Below are 20,332 nucleotides of genomic sequence, written 5' to 3'. Positions count from 1 at the left end.
GTCTTGTGTGCATTGCTGTGGAGGTGGTGAGGTAGGTGGCATTCTCTTACCTGGTGCTGGCACACTGTTCTTTCTGTTCGTTCTTAGAAAGGGACTACTATGAAACCTCCCAAAGGGAAACCATGTCATTTGCCTGGGAAAAGGTTTTTCTTTAAATCTGGCATAACAGCTGTGATAAACAGAGACAAAACCGCAGAGGCAGACAAAAAAAATGATCGCAGATTGAAAAGGATTTACAGCAGGTTTCCAGTAATGAAATGTTCTATAAAGACTAAAATCTATAAATTAAAAGGTACAAAACAATCCGAATGTCTGCTTCTCCTAAGGGCATCAGTCCTTGCTGGGATGACAGAAGGGGCAGAGATGCTACCTAGCATTTTCCACAGGTGCTCTCCCGAAGCTGCCCACTGCTCTTCTGCTGTGCACAACTTCTGTATTTTCAGTAACTCTTTGGAATAAAGCTTTTTTTTTTTTTGACTTAGCCCTGCTTTACCTTTTAGTGAAAAATGACCACTAAACAAACCTGTGTTGGTTTCTCTCAAGAAGCCTAAAATGCTGACCAAGATTTTAACTGATGGCTAATACATCAGTATACTGGGAAAAGTGCATTTTTGTTTAAGACTAAATTACAATGATGAGTTTTATTGACTGTGAAGGATAATACCCAACATCAACTCAGAGCTTAGCCATCATGAAACATTTCTGTGGACACTCGGTAGTGAAAACAAACTGCTGCTATTGACAGCCTGAAGTTCATTCCCAGCTAAGTACTGCTCTGGGCCAAGCTAAAATAACACCACAGCTGTAGCCAGAGCTCACAGGGCTTGGTTTTTGTGTTCTGCCATGGATTACTGCTAACTGCTGTTTGCTTTAGCAGTCACTCATTTCCCAGAGCAGGATAGCAGTCCCCAGCTTTCATGCCTCTCTTTGTTGCTGTGTGACCTCTTGTACCTTTCCCACTTCATTCTATCTTTAAAATAGATATAGCACTTCTTCCTACTCAAGAGGGTAAAAATGATAGCAATGTGTGACTCACTGTATTGTTCAGGATTGTAAAAAAAGCAAGGGCTACTCTGGCCTCTCACTTTTGTTCATCTCCATTTGGCAGTCATTGCTCTTCTTATTTGTCTTTCTTCCTCCCACCTCCACCCCATCACACTTCCACCTGACCCCCACGCATATGTTGTGACAACTACATTATCTCCAGTTTTTATTCATGTCTTTGTTTATACAGAAGCACGCCTGGTTATCTTAGCAGAGAGCTGAGCACTAATTGTTATTTGCACAGTTCTGAGCATGTTGATGTTAGTCCTGCTGCAGAGTCGAGAGTTCAGTATGACTAAGTGCTTCTGGGACTTGGTAGAGGTAAAAGCACAATGAATAGGACATTTTTTGATTTTATCATGATGAAATTTGCTGAGATGTGGCAGAACTGTATCCTGTAAGGAAGTGATCCTTAAGGGTGGGTGTTGGGAATGGGGCATGATGAACTGAACATTTAGGACATCATGCAAACCAAAAGTGCCTACATATTCCACAAGCTGTTTCCTTCACTAAATTCTTGGGGTTGCCTGTACCTGTTTTGCAAGAACACAGTACCCAACTTTCAGGTTAGATTTTAATTAGATTTTAAAGTATTGGGCACTATTAAAGCATATCTAAAAGCACAAAAGTGGGAAGTGCTATTGAGAGTTTGTGTAAGTGAAAGAGAATGGGGGTGTATCACCACTTTACACCAGGTGGAACCAGACCTTTTGGCTGCCCTGGTCACCTTGAAGGGCCAAGTGGCATCTGTTTCTGCAGTGAAATATCTGTGTTCTGTCTCTTGGGTATATCCAGCTGGCCACAAAGGGCAAAATAGTGACAACAGAGAAGCTGTTCTCCCAGCTGCCTTTGGTTAGAACATGGACTTCCATGAGCACAGTATAGAATTCCTAAAAATTTAAGAAAATTACCATGGATATATTACAGCAAAGTAACATTCTGGAGTTTTAAATAGCTACATCTCCAAAATAATGCTAAAAAATAATAATTTTACCTGTTCAGAGCTATTTTCTAAATTAATTCCAGTGAGCTCTAAAATCACAGGTATAATAAAATCCTTGAATGTGAAGAAGGTATCTGAACTTATGATACCTTGGTGCCCTTTTTTAATGGGTTCAAGTACAAATACTGGTAGAAACAGTCTTTCTGTTTGGTGAAATGCTTTGCCAATTTGTAAAACTTTCTTATATGATTCAAGACCAGGCTTTGCAAATTTCTTATGTAATGTAATACAATGAGTTAAATATTAAAGTAAACACATTTTCAACCCAAAAGTATTTTTTCCTTCAAAGCTAGCAAAATAAAACCTTTTAACAATTTGCTTTTTTATTTGATAATTCACATTCTCTGTTGAAAAGTCATGTCAATTTAATTTTTAAATGGAAAAAGAGGTGGGAAAAGCCCTCAAGAGTTGCAAGCTCCAAATTACCACTTCTACTGATTCCCATATTATTGCTCTTATTCTTCTGTGGGATTTGTGGATCAGTTGCAAACTACTGCAACATTTTTTTACCCTAATGTAAATGGTGATATCTGAGCATACCTGCATATGTGGTGCAGCATAGTCAGCAACAAAGAGGCTCTTGTCAACTCTGAGGCTTTTTGCTAGCCATTAAATAATAGGAAAATTTTCATGTTCAGACTTTCACTAGTTGTACTGGTGCAAAATTTAGTAGATCAGATAGTTCAGTCTTCAAGACTATGGAATAGCAAACACAGTCATTTTATTCCATAAGGAAATCATAGGAGAAGCAAAGGTAATATAGAATGAATGACAGCAAAAAAACCCAAGATTACAAAGTATTAAACAAAGTGCTTGCATTAGAGCAACACGTGAGACAGAGGAAATGGAGCTGTAATGGAGCTCTTGTGATGAAAGCAAGAAATTAAACAGCAGAAACTTTTTGGTGATAAAATTAATGTTCTGCTTCTTTTGATTCCCATTTGTTAAGATGAGTGCTAGTGCTAGTGCAAGACAAATAGGCATGGCCAGCTGAGCCCCAGGAACGAATGGTATCATCCAATCTGATGGCAAATTGAGCAACTGCAATGGTTTAATACAGTAAAAAATACCATGGAGGCACACCCTAGCACTCATCTCAAGTGGCTGTTCCTCGCGTGTTGCAACTGAATCCTCCTCAATAAAAATTTGGTTATAACCCCCCAGGCTGTAACTGCTTGACATTTGGAAATCATATTAGCATCTGCTAGAGGTGAAATCTCCCTGATCTGTTAATATAATAAATTCTTTTAGATAAGTATGATAAATTACACTTACTGAAATGCATGTTGCTTTACTGTTAGTCTTGTAGCTTGTTTTCTTCTAATCTCACTTGGAACATTGTTGAAATGGTTTTCATTTTTATATACTTTATTATTGCCCTGCTCCACATATTGTAAACCTTTTTTTAATGCTGTTCAAAAGCTTTCACTTTAAAATAGTTTCCAGTTAGTTTTCTATTTGATCGAAGCTTTCAAAACAGCAGCCATAAGAAATGTCTAGACTTCTATCAATAATACATAGGCAAAATAGATACATATTTGTAGGAAAGAGAAAAAAGCAATTTAATGGCTCTTTCTTTCTATGACAGTTTTTTGAACCAGCACTGATCTTGGTGCAAAATTAAATAAATATTTAGACTAAAGTAAAATGCATTTTAAAAACTGTGAATGAGGGTAATTTTCCCAACTAAAATACTAAACAAGGGAAAATAATTTTCAAATTTTCATTGTGTCCTTTAACAGCTGTGCACAATTGTTAAATATGCTTTTATATCTCTAGACAATATTTACAGTTTTAACTTTTTAGAATACATCTCAGAATATTAAGTTTAGGGCTTTCAAAAGACATGTCTGTGTCCTCTGAATTCTTACAGATGCTTGAAGTCCCCCTGTAGATACTAAAAGGCTGCAGTGAGGTCTCCCCAGAGCCTTCTGTTCTCTAACTCTCTCAGCCTGTCTTCATAGGAGAGTTGTTTCAGCCTTCTGATCATCTTTGTGGCCCTCCTCTGGGTCCATCCCAATAGGACCACATTTTTTCTATGCTGGGGTCCCCAGAGCGGGATGTAGCACACCCAGTGGTGTCTCAAGAGAGTGGAGTAGAGGGGCAGAATCACCTCCCTTCACCTGCTGGTCACTCTTCTTGTGAACAAGTAAGAAGACTTGCTTGGCTGCAGGATGGGGAGCTGTTTAAACGTCTTTCTTTGAGCCCATCATGAATAGTTGACAGCACAGTAGCTCAGGTTCAATGGAAGAAATTGAGAATTTCACCTTCCCCCTGCTTTCTAACCTGGTGAGGAGGCCAACATGTTGTGATGCAACAGGTATGAGGCAGAATCACATCCAACCAAGATCTGTCTGTCTTCCATGCCACAAGGGGAAATTCTCTAATAGAACTCAGGCTGTATATCAAATATGGTCTCTAATAAACACCTCTGTGGTGGTTGTATTTTAAAGGAAAATTATGAACTCTGTTGTCACCCTTTGAAGATACATCTTAAGCACTAAAATCCAACAGCAGTACCGGTACCTAAGATGGGTGCCAAGTCTCTGACAGAAATCAAATTTCTGACACAGCAGTCTCACAACAGTAATTTCTGTGGAATAGCTTCAGTATTGCCATTATTCTCAGCTGACTAATGTGTTCTAGGGAACTCACAAGTGTTATCCAGACTGAAGATCTCATTGCAGGGGCCAGGTAACTTCAAGTTAAGGCAAACATTGCTGAGTGTCATAATATTACTTCCCTTTTTGGGCTGTAGAATTTTATTTTGAAGAAGTAACTAGGATTTTCTTTCCTTCTGTAAATATCTTTCTGTAAGGATCTAATAAACCTGCTACACAGATAATTGAGCTTTGCATGTGGATGGCTGTTTTCCTCCTTTAAAACTGCCTATATGTCACTCTAATTAAAACCTGGCAGGTCATTAAATTGCTAGAATGAAGAACCAGCATGATTTTTAATCCTTACTTTGGAGGACCTTTTTCAGTTTAGAGTGCTTTCCTTCAGTATCAGTGAACCAGTAGGAAGTCATACAAATTTATCCTTTTTCCTCTGCAAGGAGTGTCGTGTTTTAGAGTGGTGCTGCCGCTAGCTCACCGCAAAACACAAGCTTACAGAATTCAAAGCCTTTTTTATTAACAGCAGATGTAAAGTAGTCCTGTCCAAATGCCAGGGTTTATTTGATAGCAGTGATATTTCTGATACCATATCTATGTTGAATAAATTCTCTGGCTTTTTTATTAAATGTCTAGAAGAGATATTTGCATGCTGAACAGATACACTAATTACCTTTTTTATTTTTTTTTGGAGGGTGTGATTTCCTGAGAGTGAATGATGACAGTTTGACAGGTACTCAGAAATATTAGTGGAAGATATGGGCATGTTTGAAATGGGAGCATAAAGGAGCTAATAACTAATAGAGGTTGATAGGGAAGAGGGAAGCAAAAAACGTGGATGCAAAATGGTCTTTTTTTCTTTGAAATGGTGTATGATATTACAGGATTGGCTGGCATTACAGAATCCCTGTGCAGTTGCAAATTAAAATGGTTTTTGCAAGCCAACCATTTCATAATCTGTGTCAGAAAAAAAAAAAAAAAAAAGCTTTTATGTGACAGTAATGTTTCTGGGATGTTATTAAGTCATTTAATCTAGTTTGATGAGTTCCATGCCCTGCGCACTTATAGCCATGAAAAATTATGTATACATCAGAGGAACAGTTTTCCAGTGTGTATGTTTGTTTTCCTTGTTGACTTTATAATGCTGGTGCTTTGCTTCTACCTTCACTTCCACTTCATCCAAGGAGTTCATTTGAGTAATTTGTTTCCACGCAGAATGCCTTTCAAGAAAATCACAGAATTATTGAATCACTTAGGTTGTATAAGACCTCAAAGATCACCAAGTCCAGCCATTAACCTAACACTGTCAAGTTTACCATTTAACCATGTCCCTCAGTGCCACATCTGCATCTACACATCTTCTAAATACCTCCAGGGATGGTGACTCCACCCTTCCCTGAACAAACAGTCTGTCTCAATGTTTGGCAGTGATTTCCGTGAAGAAGTTTTTCTTAAAATCCAATCAAAACTTCTCCTGGTGAAACTTGAAGCCATGTCAGGTTCTTTATAAATGCAACATGTCCACTTTCCTCCCACCAAGAGATCCACAGCCTTTCTTTAGGCAGCTGAACCTACACTGAGAGTACAATTGGCTCATTGATGTCACTGGCTCATCCTGCTTTGATCATGAAGCACAGAGTAACACCGTCCAGGCAAGCTTTTGGAGACCTTTGCTCACAGAGGTGAACATGGGATGGCCCTGCTGAAACACAGGACTGCTGAAGGGGAGGAATGGACTTACCATGTAAACATTTCTGGTTTCTGTGAGCTGGTTTACATGCTTCAGCAAATGAGACGTGGCTATATCAGCAGAGCGTGTTTATCTTTGGCTTCTGTTTGACACTTCCACTTGCAAAATTGTTACAGCTGGAGTTGTACGCAAATGATTTCTTTATTATTCATAGCAGCAGGTGCTGCAGCAGTCTTTTGGCTAGGGTTGTACTCTTTTGGTCTGTGGTTTCTATATATTTGATTAGCTGGTGCCATGCTGTTCAGATGGGTTGCTAATCCTCCAATAAATGTATTTTGTTACACAGTCAGTTATATAGTGCGTTATCATTTCCATAAATCACTTTTAGTTGGCAGCTTTCTGTTGCCACTTGAGATTGTTCCAGCAATAATTTGCATCCTTTTTTGTATGGCATCCTAAAAAGATCTTGGAAGTTAACATAGCCTGGGTATGATTTTAATAGCTAGTGTCCTTCTGACAGCACTAGAACCAATTTTCCATGAAGGACTGACATATTTATTTTTGATTCACATATCATTTATGTGTTCTTTAAGAAGTGCTTATCCAAAGATTCAGTATAGCAATTTAGGCATCACCCAGGCTTATGCCAGAGTTGATTCTAAAAATCAAGTGCCTGTCCCCAGGCGGGGTGAGAAACAACACTGCAGCTCACTGATGACTGGAGAGACACTATGATACGCTTCACTCAGAAAGGCATCCCAAAAACCTGGCACACTCATGTGGGACCTGCCTGTCCCTTGCCAATTGACACAGCCCATGCCTGAATTTCCTACTTCTCTATGGAAATGAGATGCTTTGCCACTAATGAAGCCTGATTTGGACTCAGCCGCTCATTATCTTCCCATCAGAAGTGACCACTCCGCTTGATCCCTGCTGGCTAAAGATTGGTCAAATTCTGCTGCTGCTCAGGCAGACCTTGCAATGGAGCAAGAGGCTCTTTTAGAATGAAAATGCCTTGCAGAAGGCAAAAAAATGTAGCCTAGCTGTGCTTTCCCTATTATTAAGAGAGATGCCTAATCAATTTGCTTCCATGCTCAGAGGAGGAATTTTCCAGTATCTCGGTAAAATTCTTCATTAAATAAAAGGTAAATAAAAAGCATGTTTTTATAGACAGATTCCTATCAAGGCTGCAGAAGCAATATTGACTGAAAAGATAACAGAGCACTTGGTGTATCTGATGGAATGGTGCAGATGGTGGCCCATGTGGGGACAAGCAGATAACAGGAACCGCGTTTGTCACTGCAAGGCACAGGAGTGTCTGTCTTTTCAGCTGCCTACATATTGGGCATTTCACACTGGTACCTGGAGGAATCAGTTCATTCTTCTGTTTAATCAAAAAAAAAAAAAAAAATTAGGTGCAGTATCACCCATTATGCTGGTTTAATTTACAGCCTGCATTGCTGAGAGAGTTGGTGATCTATGAAAGGAAATGCATTTAATCACTGTCAACAACCTCCTCATCTGGGCTCTGAAAGCTATTAAAGAGAAAAGTAATGGACCAGGAGGTGCATCCAAGTGTGGTGTTAATGGCACCCCTTTCATTTAGCATGGCAAACCCAAAGCAGCAACATGAAAAATATGAAGAAAACAACATGGCAGGTCAGTTTGCCCACGAGCCTCAGGCAGAGCAACCCTCTCTTGGTCACAGATGAGCAGAAAACAGACATCTACCTTTACAAGTCACAGTGTCCTGTTTCTTGCCCATCAGTAGAGCTGCCTACACAACTTTTCAGCAGCCTGTCTGCTCCCTGAGCCCTACCAGCATTGCAAGATCCTTTCAGGCATGTTCCAGTGTGTTGCACCTTACGTATCCTTGTGGCACGTACTCTGCTTGTAGAGTATGCTCCTAGACTCACTGCAAGACAGGTGAACCTGACCTGAGAATGGGTGTCAGGTTGTCATTAGCAAGCAAAACTAGCTATTCTGCATGATTTTTATTGATAAGCTCTTGATTTTATGCTTTGTGTAAAGTAGTGACGATTAATAATTACATTGATTGTCATCTTGAAATGTGGAACTTATTTGAAGAAAAAAAATGTACCATTATTAAAGAAAAATCACTTTCTTACAGATGCTGTTTCAGAAGCTGTGCAAGGAAAAAGCAGGTAAGGCTGCATTACTTCTTGGAAGTTTCTTGGTGGCTTGTGTAACCATGTGTGCAATGATGGGGGACCCAGAGAGTCTCTGCTATGAGATGGGTGTTCAGTGCATTCATGACAATCACTTCTATGCTGCTGTTCATGACTTATTTGTGTAGGATTAAGGTTCTTAGGAAAAGCTGATAGTTCATCACCTTTTGACTTACACCTTGCAAGGTAAATTCTGAAATAATGCAGATAAACCCAAGCATTTGTTACTGGTGTCAGAGTGGGACTGAAGGTCTTTCCATGGCACTGGTGTGTGTGTGGGTGTGTGTGTGGCTGTATGTGTGTAAGAGAGGTGAGCTGAGATGAGGAACACCTCAGAGCTTTTTCTGTCTCAGTGGTCACTCAGCAGCTGAATCTGATGAAGAAGCTCATTACAGAGGCATACTTTTCAAAAAATCTAACAGCCCCCTGGGACCCACATGTCTCAAGTGTCAGAGTCACAATGCCTCATTTCTCCCTTAGCAGGAGCCCACTATCTGGTTGAAGCATTTTTCAATATTAACAGCATTAGTGAGTTTGACCATTATGGAGGAATTATTTAGGGCCAGCAAGGCACCAAGACCAGAGCAGTAAACAGAGCTAAAGACTCAGATACCCTGACCTGCACATACATTATCATGCCAGGAGCGAAGGAAAGGTTTGGATAGACAGATATGTACACACACACTGATCCTGGTTCAGCAACACACTTAACACACAATTAAACCTGCATTTGACAAAACCAATTAATTGCAACAGGCATAAGAAACTGCTTGGATGATTTGCTTAATTGAGAGTAAATGTCCTTATTAAATTGTAATGAAGCACAATTAAGAAACACAGAGAAAAGGAAATGCTTCCCAGAATGTGGGTTACTGGGGTTTAATAACAGCCTCACAGTTTTGCAAAAAAAAATGTTCCCAAGGTCTAGATGAATCCACCTGCCCACAAAAGTCTTTGCCAGCTAGAAATATTTCAGTCATAAACCAACTGACCTCTGGAGTCACCCATTTCTGACTGCATTTTCTGTTTTGTTAGTCAGGATGTATGCAGAGTGTGCCAATTAAAAGGAAAGAATTGGACATCACTGCTGTAATTACCCCCTGTCCCTAGATGACTTAGCATCTTTTTTTGGCCTGAAGGACTAGTTTAAGCCAGTTTGCTCACTCAGTAATTTTTTCTTGCATCTGTCTCCGATCTAAACTGCATCTACAGTTCATTCCAGGGGCCGACCTTAACTCAGTTAAAATCAGATGAACGTGGCTTTTTGGAGTCAATTTTGCTGGTTCAGTGGCTCTGCTGGCAAGCATAGTGGCTTAGCAAAATTACAGAAATCCTGGGCTAGAAAACTCAGGTCGCTGTAGGCAATTCTACCTTCATGTACTTTAATTCAGGTCAACAAAACATGAAGGCTGCTGAGCGTAGTGTAAATGTACGTATTTTCATTGAAGCTCTATGCACATTAACTTTTCCTGCCTTATGATTTGGATGTGGATTTATTCCATGATGGTATTTGCCAATGAAACATATGCCTGGGCTTTTCCAAAGCTAACCAAATTTCAGAAGTTCTGAGATTGATTGAGCATTTGTTTTAATTGTATTCATTGTTGGATCAAAACTTCTCTGTGCCACTGAAGGCTCGCTTTATAAAGAAAAGGAAAACCTGTCAGTGGCACATGCATTTTAAACAAAACTAATTATTTAAGCAGTGTTCCCATTTTATAGTATGATTGATTTTTGATTGTTTTACTTTTATGACAATATTAATTTTTTCACGCAAAGAGATAAAGTTTAAGTGCCCATCCTAATGGTAGAACTGTAGGATGATGGTTGAAAATCTGATTACTGCAGGCATGAAAGAAGAGTGACAGGTCATTTTCTGACACAGTTTGGTCACTGAGGTGAAACTTTAGTCATAGAAATCTAGCATATATTAGAGCTAATAATAAATTTATCATTAAAATGCTTCTGGCAGAAAGTGTCTATTTGTTCAAATAGAACATTTTACAGAAAAAGGTTAGCATTCATTAATCTGTTTCAAATTGTTTCTGTAAAATAGGCACACATGTCTCCACATGCAATGATTTAACACTCTTCAAAGTGAGAAGTGTTAACTTTTATTGAACTTTGAAACTTTTGGCTTTGAAATTTGTTACACTGAAGTATTTAAAAAAAGAGAGTGATAAAAAGAGAAAACCTGATTTAAGTTACAAAAAAGGGAAAATCTATGTCTTGAACTAAGGGACAAGGGTTTCTTCCAGATTTGCAGTTGGTAAATATTTCTGATATTTTCTATGCTTTCTGGATAATCACTTTTCTGGTTTGGAATTTCTTGCATGAGGAGAAAACCTGTCCTGCCTGTATCAGCCACACATAGAACACAGCACTCACTGTTCTACTCAGGCTTGTTTTCTGCATCATTCTCCCCTTACATCCTTACTTCTTTATCATTCTCTTTTGTCATTTATTCTTCTGACCCCTTTCTTGGCCAGAGCTCTGGAGCTCTCAGGGACCAAGAGAGTCTTTTCCCAGAGTGCCAGTGGGTCACCCTGCCCTCCCCACCAAAGAGCACCTATAACCCCATCCTGTGAGGAGCTGGTGATGCACAGGGCAGCTCAGAGCTGCTGCAGCCAGGGTGAAAACTTCTGCATCCCTTTCCCCAAGTCTGGGCTGTCCTCAGCTTCCAGTCATTCTCTGTGTGAACCATTTTTGCATGTGAGGGGGGAAAAACTGCCCTTTGGAATGCTGTTCTCTCTCTTGTTGAGTTTTACATTGCTTTTGTTTTTTTCCCCCCAAATACTGCAATATTTTGGGGCTTCCCTTACCTAGATTTGTAGTGGGTGCCTCGCAATATGTTAAGCAGGATACCGAAAATGTGTCTAAGAAAAGCTACAGCTGCTCAGACCATCCAGCCACACCAGGGAACCTCATCTGAAGTACCGGCATTTCTGGCAGTGTCACTGTATGCTTGCCAGGCCTTGTGTCATTACTTCCAGATGTAATAACATTGGTACTTATAACAGTGCATGCACTGGAATTAATGATAATCTAACCATTCAAAAAAATTAAATAATGGTGAGATGTGATTTTTGAGGCATGAATTTATTCTGCTTTCTGTTTTCTTTAATCATGACAGGATGCAGCATGAGCTGATGGCTCCCTGGGGAATGGGGCAGACCTGGAACAGAGGTCAGATAGGTCCAGGATGAGGCTTGGGAACAGGGATGGACCAAGGATGGGATGGGATGTCAATCTCAAGTTGGGTCATATGGCTGGGCAGGGCTGTGGCAGAGAACAGCCCTGCCACAGCATCGTGGGGCTGGGATGGACAGCTCTCGGCTGGGCTGAAATGGAGTTCCACAAAGACTTAGAAATGTATATATTTATATAATTTCACACTGTTAAGTAAATCCAGTGTTATTTGGACTTAGATCCAGGCTGCAAATGTGGTGTTGCCCACACCCTTTAAGATGTAGTTAACAAAGTGCAAGGAATAGGTGCAAGAGAGGACAAGCAGTTTGGAGTGGAAAAGTTGGTTTCACACACACAGGCTCACTCTTGGCCTGAGGTGAGCAAGTTGTCTGTTGGCTTTCTGTAGAAGTGGTAGACAGGAAGGCAATTCACATTTGTACATCTTGTGTGTGATGGCATTAATAAGCAAGTGTTACAAATATGTAAAAAATACCCTTTTCTGTGGCTTTGACCTGTGAAAACACCAGATTTATCCACTGAACTCTGCTTTCTTTGTGAATGAATGTGGCTATCCTGGTGGTACCTGAGGTTTCAGCCACTGAACCACGTTCCTGCTGTCATTAATAGATGATGCCATTAATAGGACTGCCCTGGTCCTATCTCTGTGCAGTAGACCACTCTGTTCAAGTCATCATCATCAACGCTTTTCTTCTTATATTGCCAGGTACATAACACCAAACCCAGTCTGCACCACCTATCTCTTCTGCCCTTGCAATATAGGAGGTCCTAATTGTCTGCTGTGGTACCCCAGAGAGCACCATGCTTAGGTGCTCCTCTTGCCATCAGATTGCTGCTGGGTTTGTAGGTAGCCTGTGGCAATCACTGCTAAAACCTGGCTGACTGATGCTGTGTGTCCTTACTATCCCCCAGTATATGTCTTAGTAAAAAACCTTCCACTCAGATTGAGCATTCTAACTGCCTGATGTATTTTAAAGTTATCACCACATAGCTCAAGATGACTAACACAGAGCATACTTCATCACTGGTAGGGAAAACGAGCCCTCACTTTGCTGACAAAAATTTGAAGTCGGATTAAAAGCTGACACATCCTCTATTTTAGTGGTATGTATGAAACACTAAATATAGCAGCGTGCTCATGTATTTGCTGATGCATGGTAATGTAGTCTGTAGCAGAACAGCAATGGGCTGGCAAAGAAGATGGTGCACTGCAGTAATACGATAAAATCCTCATGTGACCTTGGCCATTTCAGAAGTACTCCATGGATAATTGTGTATCCTTGACTGATATAATGCAAAATTCAAACAGCAGCAGCAGTGGTCCCAGGGCTTTAATGAGCAGCCTGATACTGCAATATTTGCCCAGGCATAATGCAAATTGACTTCAAGGAGAGGTCTCCATAGTGTAAGAAACAGAACTGTGCTATATAGGAGCTGTATATGAAAAAATGCCAACAACAGGCCTGATTCTGGGAAATGGGAGGGAGCTGTAACTCCATCTGGCTCTTGTTAGAAACTGAAGGTGCTTGATTCACCACAAAATCAAACCTGAGCACAGTACTTTCAACTGATTACATATTTTTTATGTTTCCTTAGTCATAAAAGGTTTTATGCTCATGGTTTTATTTTACCTTTGCTGCAGTCCCTGGGCAGGAATTATGGGCTAATCACACTCTAAACAGGGAAATGGATGTGGCTCACAGAACCGTATCCTATTCTGGGATTTTCCTCTTGCTTGTGGGGGATGGAGGTGATCTTTTTAAGCCTTTCACTTGCTATGGATGTCTGGCAAGTGTGCTGGTAGTGGAGCTGAGGCTGTGATTCTGAAACCCCTCTTCTCATCCTCAGGAGGGGGGAGCTGCAGCTGGATTAGACATTCAGCAATGCCTTGCAAGACCTAGGCAGTACTTGTGTCTCATGCTGTCATTACTCCAGCTATAAAAGTTCATCCAAGATGAAAACCTGACCTTAAATAACTGGAGAAAATAAAACATCCTCCTTCAATGATCCTGTGCACTTACTAGAAAGCAGAGCAGGGTCACTTTGACATGTTTCCAGCACAAAGGGGAGGTGCTTGCTTTGGACTGAAAAATGAACAGGCTGTTTTCCTAAAGAGTGAAAGTAAACTACTGAATAAACCCAGCTGCTTGGTGGCCTTGGCCTCTTAACTAGTTATGCTCTGTGTTGCTCAAATTAGAAGTAGGTAGAGTTGGTGCTTGTCCTGCAGTCAGTGCATCAGAGGGTCATTTCATTTGGCTCCAGTTCTAACTTTTCTGCAGGGCCAGTTTGGCTTCCAAAATTAGACAGGGAGATTGCCTCTTCCTTTCATAATCAGAAATGATAGAACAAAGCCCTTCTTTGTTCTTCTAACAAGGCAAATCTTTGCTAGTCAGCTCTTACTGATGTATTGGAGTAGTTGAGGGCACTGGAATCTTCTGCTCTCAAAAGCAAGAGGAAAATGAGGTATTGCTGTTTCTCAAAAAAAAAACCCACAAAACAGCCAGGTATAGATTAGAAATTTATATGTTTACTGTTCTGGTATGTGAATTATAGACAAAAGCTTGATCCATTAAAAAGTACTCTGAATTTTATATAAGACATTTCTAAAAAAATAAAGCAGCAATGTACAAAAACACTTTATACACATACAACTACTCAATGTCATTCTAAATATATTTCTCTGCTCGATGGTTCTTTCTGTGATTTTGATTTTTAGTCAACATTTTAAATAAGAAAGAAAAATACTGAAAATAGAGATGATAAATCTTAAAAATAATATCTAGTTCATAATTGTACAAAATATAGGTCGTTTCAGATTGAAGATATTATAAATACTTTTCCTAATTTAGTTTGGTTACAGCTTGGACTCCTAAGGAGAGCTGAACACTAAGAAGCTTGTAGACAAGCTTGGGTTTGTAACAACTCTCGAGATGTGACAGGAGCCTTGCTGTAAAAGGTGATCTAATTCAGATTGATAAATTGCTCTAAAGTTTTGCCTCTGTTGGAATTAGGTGGTGTTGGTTTCCAGCAACTAAGTTCATGGAGACACAGGATTCTCAAGTAATTTTTTTTCTGTGACTGACCAATTGTCTGACAAAGGTTGCAGACAGACAGCCATATTCAGCTCCCTTGCTCCTGAGCAGCTAACTTTTTTTAAACTGGGGGCTTCCAAGAGTCGTGAAAGAGACCACATTATGTCATTTAACATTTATTCCAAAAGCAAAAAATGCCTGGAAATTTTTCAGTGAATAATAATAATTTAAGAGTATATTTATTTTCTGTTTCAATTAGACCTTTCCCTCAGACTTCTCTGATAGCCACAATGCAAGCTATGTCCTTGTGTTTTATTTCCTGTGCAAGACATAACTGCAAAAGTTTGAAGGTTAGACAACTTTTAACCAATGTTAAAGTATACAAGCAGCAAAATAAAACTTAAGCTTTTTATTATGCTAACTAAGCATTAAAGCTCTGAAACACACACAAAGAATAATCTATATGGGAGGAACCTTTTGTCTTCACAGAAAACATTTCTAGTGGGTAGCAGTTCCAACAGTTTTAGTGTTTCCCATTAGAAAACATTTCCATTGCAACAATTCTTTAGGTTCAGCTTTTGTCATTTAACTCTTTAGTATCAGTTCCTAAGGATTAATGTTTAATGTTTTGTGCTGCATCACAGTGACATGCATCATCTCTCTGAACAGCTCAGCACATAAGATGGATTTTGAACTGTTTCTTTGTTTGCAAATCAGGCAGGAAAACACAGAGAAAAGCTTCTGACTGAAACATACTGCAGAGTATTTGGGAAAATAAAGAAATCAAACAAAGCAGCCAGCTTCTAGACTTTTGCAACATAGGACCTTTTGTGGGGCTGCAGTCAGACCATGCCAATGTTTCCTGCTATTGAACAACCTGCCGTGGTGCAGCCTCTGCTCAGAGGAGATGGCCATGGCTCAAGGACACAAGGACACCTCCTCTCCTGTGAGCTACACAGCATCTGTGTCGCTGTGACTGGCTGTGAGCAGAGGCACCTCCTTCCACATCCATGAGCACCGTGCAACTGTGGCTCATGCCAGAACCGAGCACAGGACCTCCAGGCATGAGCCTCAACAGCTTGCAGTGGGGTAATGACTGCATTAATTGGCAGGAAGTAATCACTGCATAGGCCTCTCCCTAAATTTAATGGGACCACTAGAGGAGGACAAAGAGCTATGTAGTGTTGATGTCAACTACTAAGAAACAGGAGCCTTTTTAGAAGGCTTCACAGCTGAAAACCATCCAGTCTCTGCCCTTCCTGTTCTCTGGATTAGATTCCACCCAGGCCAGCAAGTTGCTATGACAGTAATGCACATATAGATGCTGGTATTTATTGAGTGCTCAGCACAAGGAATAAACAAATTAGTAAATTCCACCATGCTGTCAAGCCACCACTGAAATGCAGCCAGAGGAGGAGACTGGGGCTGCATATGAATACAAAAGACATACCAAAGCCATCCCATATATCACTCCATTGCATACAATGGCATCTGTCAGTTGTGATCTTGGCTCTGTGTCTTTATGAAGGCAGAGGAATTGGAAAGGCAACTTCAAGAAAACAGATGGCCAAAAGGTTGCTTTACAAGTGGTATTATTGAGTCGATCTGAATCTGCTATTCCAGCCTTCATAAAGTGTAGGCTTTTCACATAGAGTTTGGGAAGATAATGGCTGTAGGTTTTTATTTTATATTTATTTATCTTGGATATATACCTACCTGGATTATTTCTTGGTTTCCAAAGACACTGTTATATAAGGTTTCCATGACTTTATTCTGAGAAGTAAACTGATTCTAGCACAGAATCTTGCAGGTATATCCTGTAGAAAATTATGGATTTTTTCTTTGTAGAGTGAAACTCTCTGCCAGTTGCAGTCACCAGCAACTTTTGGGATTATACCTAGTCTCTTAATGATGCATTTTTAGCTGTAGAGAAAATTATTTCTATCTGTAAAGAAAAAAAATAGCCTCTACTTTTCACGGATTTCAGAATCAAGCAACGTCTCTAAGTAGCTGAGGAAATGGGACACACACACACACACACACATATATATATATATATATATATAATGGGAAATATTATATTTCATAAAATGTATGTAGTTCTTCCAGGAAGCTCTTAAAAATGCTGCTTACTTGGATTACTAACAAGGTAATTTATTATTTTTAATTTTTTTTAACTGAGGTAGTGACAATTGGCCTCAGGCCCAGAATAGTGTCCTTGTGAGCACTGTACAGGCAGAACAAAGTCCTTCCCTCAAAACCTTATAGCCTTACATTATCATCGAATCATCAATAGTTTTCATACAAAAAGGAAACTTAAAATATTCACATTTGCTTCTAATTCAGCTCTCAAATAATATCTCAGGAGCTTATTTTCATGTGTGTTGGTCCATGAACTGGTTGGTGTCCAGGTTACAGTCCCCATCCTGCCAGGTGCTCTTTGCTGTGTCATTGATTCATGCTAAGCTTGGCTCCAGGAAGGGCTTACAAGTAGCACTATGGCGAGCCTCCGTACCTACTCATGCGTGCCCAAAAACACCTGAGTGGCCAGCACTGGCTCAGCTCAAGGGTTCTTAGTGCAGAAAAATCAGAGAATTAGTGTCTGTGGGATGTTGGTAATTCACTTCTGTCAAAGAAAGACAGAAGGGTCTGGGGTACAAAATAGGAGGGAGAGATTCAGAGAAATGTTTCTTCTGTGCCTGCTTCCCAAAGCAGTGAAGAAGGAATATTGAAAAAACTAATTATAACATCCCCCAACCAACCGGTCTTCTTTCCAGCCTTCCCCAGAAGCAGCTGCCTTACTGTCCATGCCAGGACTCCATCAAGAGAAGCCACAAATTTTGATTTCCAGTCTTTTTGAGTAGGCAAAGCAGGTATAAGGCCGCAGGTACTTAGGCATCACTAGCAGACTACTTATATTGAGATCTGTTTGTTTGATAAACATATAGCACTTAAAGTTAGCCATTACTTTCACACACTTTTCTTGTCTGCTGACCAAGGCATGGTCAAAATCTTCAATTTGCAGCCCTCTGGACTCTCATGTGGTAAGAAAAAGGTAAGATGAGTTTCCAAAGTTAAAATAAACTTCTGGTTTATATTTTCACTTATTTATGAGACGGACAGAATTGCAGTACACTCAATGGCTGGATGATGCATTGGAGAACTCAATATATTCAGTACCATAGTTTAAAGTGCACCTTTTCATTTGTTGCTTTTGTTGCTGTGATCCTCTTCTATGACCCCATATTTCTTTCTGTATATTTTTAAGTACAACAACAACCTTACAGGGATGATATCCAGAGTATTAAGCTACACCTAGGTAAGTGAGTGTATACAGAAATATGCGAGAGTGTCTCTAATTTGCTGTGATGTATATATGATACATTGATGTAAGTATAGTATACTGTGCTTCCTTAGATCTTGATAAACTCTGTGTCTTGTGAGGGCTCAGAAGGAAATAAATTTACTCTGCAAGCATTCATTTGAAACACCTACACTTTATTCTTAAACCACAAAATTTGGATGGGAAGTGAGGAGTTCTTTCCAGGGGTTTTGTTTCCTTGAGTTTGATCCTTCTTTTAGCAGAGTCTGGCACACTGTCCTTGGTGATGTCAATGGAGACCAAGTGAAGCGACGGAGTACTGGAGTTCTGGGCTGCAGGGCTTTTGGGCATGAATTGCTGTCCTTTGGAAATGGCAGAGCCACCTCCGTTTACAGCACTAGGCTTATGTCATCAGTATTCTTTTAGATGTCACAGAGAAGCTGCTCCTGGGTTTTGGCAGGAAGCACTCCCCCACACCCACTTCAGACTCTTTCTCTTTGCCTCCTCTCCTGTGAGCAAATGCTCTGTCAAGAAAGCACCTTTATTTGGGCCAGGAACAGAGGCAGCTGATACTCAGCTAGTTATTTTGATTGCCTGGCTGGTAGGGGTTGGGGAAACAGATAATGTCAAGATTTCCTCTGCATTCCAGATCAGTTTTCCTCCTACGGTTAGCAGGCGGCGAGTGTGACTTTTCCCACTCAGCTTTTCCCACAGTCAGTAAGACTTATCTGACAACAGAGTTAGTGTCAACTGTCCAAAACTAACTAGGAGATATCTTCCTTTCACCACTCCTCTGCTGTTATTGCTTATCAATGTCACTCTCCAGCTTAAATGAGTGGTTAATTTACAGACACACTGAGACAAATTCACTTCTGTTGCAGCTTCAGTGAGCTCAGTGGAGTTACACTGAGTTTGGCCGTAGGTGTCTGAAAAGAGCAAGTGGTAGGAACGTGATACTAACAGAAACAAGAACATTGCAACAGTCAAAACAAAAAGGAAGCCCTGAGCTTTGGCAGGATGCCCATTTCAGATTTCGGAGTGTGATCCAACAAGGTGTTCATGTTTTACAGCTGGTGCTGCAAGAGAAAAGTTGTTATTCAACAGCAAAACAATTCCTACATCTCCACATCAAAACACAGCCCATGTTAAAAAGCAACAAAGGAAGGAACAAGTTACAGGCTTTCAGAACACAAATTCTACTGAGAATCATGACGAATTTGCTTTAGATCTATTAGAGACTTTGAAAAGACTAGAGTGAAACTGAAACACACTCTACCTGAGATTTTCAAATTAATCTAAATGGGTTGAATACTGAAATATTACTAGAATTCCACAGAAACAGGAAATGTGAGATGGAATTGATACCTCTAGATTTACTTCCAGTCCAAGATGGCTTTCTAAGAACTTTTTCTGTAACTGGGGGTAGAGATGCATTTTCAAATTGTAACATCTTTTTCAGCTAGATCAAGTCCTGCTCCATAGACCTACTGTAGCACCTCTTCTAGGCAGCTGGTTTGGGATGCAATGAAATGTCCTCTCAGGGATATGTGTTTCCAACCCACCTTCCAACCTTTCTCAATCCTCTTTTAACAGTGGGTGTCCAAAATTCAAGGAAGGGAAATCTGTTGCTTTTGAAATTTTATTGACATTTCTGTTTCACAGATAAAGTTGAAATGAATGAAGTGCAAACCCAAGCATTCTGCAGTTAACTCAGTTAATTTTGTTAACCTGGACAAGCAATGCAAACTGCTTGAGAGAGATCATTCCATGCAGAGCACTTTGTTCATTGCTCTGCTCACTTCTCTACACCATGCACAAATCCCACCTATTGTTTTTTTTCTGTGATAGTCTTCTGGACTCCCCTGTATCTGTTCCCTTTCTCTACATTTCCTTCTTTGCAAAATCCAGTTTTAGTCTTCCTCCTTACCACTATTTAGTTTCTTCTTACAGTCACGGCCATTTTAAAGTCTGATTACTCTCCTGTTTGTGATGCCTTTAAGTGGCCTTCCTTCCTTCCTTCCTTCCTTCCTTCCTTCCTTCCTTCCTTCCTTCCTTCCTTCCTTCCTTCCTTCCTTCCTTCCTTCCTTCCTTCCTTCCTTCCTTCCTTCCTTCCTTCCTTCCTTCCTTCCTTCCTTCCTTCCTTCCTTCCGCCACTTCCTTCCGCCACTTCCTTCCTTCCTTCCTTCCTTCCTTCCTTCCTTCCTTCCTTCCTTCCTTCCTTCCTTCCTTC

At 40.2% G+C, this 20,332-nt stretch overlaps 1 protein-coding gene across 1 annotated transcript in view; it reads left to right on the top strand.

The window, feature by feature from the left end:
* STARD13 (StAR related lipid transfer domain containing 13) overlaps nucleotides 1–20,332 on the top strand; it is a 287,606-nt gene that overhangs the window by 114,973 nt on the left and 152,301 nt on the right. The window contains exon 5 of the mRNA XM_038133160.1: nucleotides 8,484–8,517. Coding sequence (XP_037989088.1) covers nucleotides 8,484–8,517 — 34 coding nt within the window. The remainder of the gene's footprint in view (nucleotides 1–8,483; nucleotides 8,518–20,332) is intronic.

Source organism: Motacilla alba, chromosome 1 (assembly GCF_015832195.1).
Source record: "Motacilla alba alba isolate MOTALB_02 chromosome 1, Motacilla_alba_V1.0_pri, whole genome shotgun sequence".
Lineage (NCBI taxonomy): Eukaryota > Metazoa > Chordata > Aves > Passeriformes > Motacillidae > Motacilla > Motacilla alba.
The sequence above is the reverse complement of the archived record's forward strand: the minus strand, read 5'-3'. Positions and strand labels throughout refer to the sequence as shown.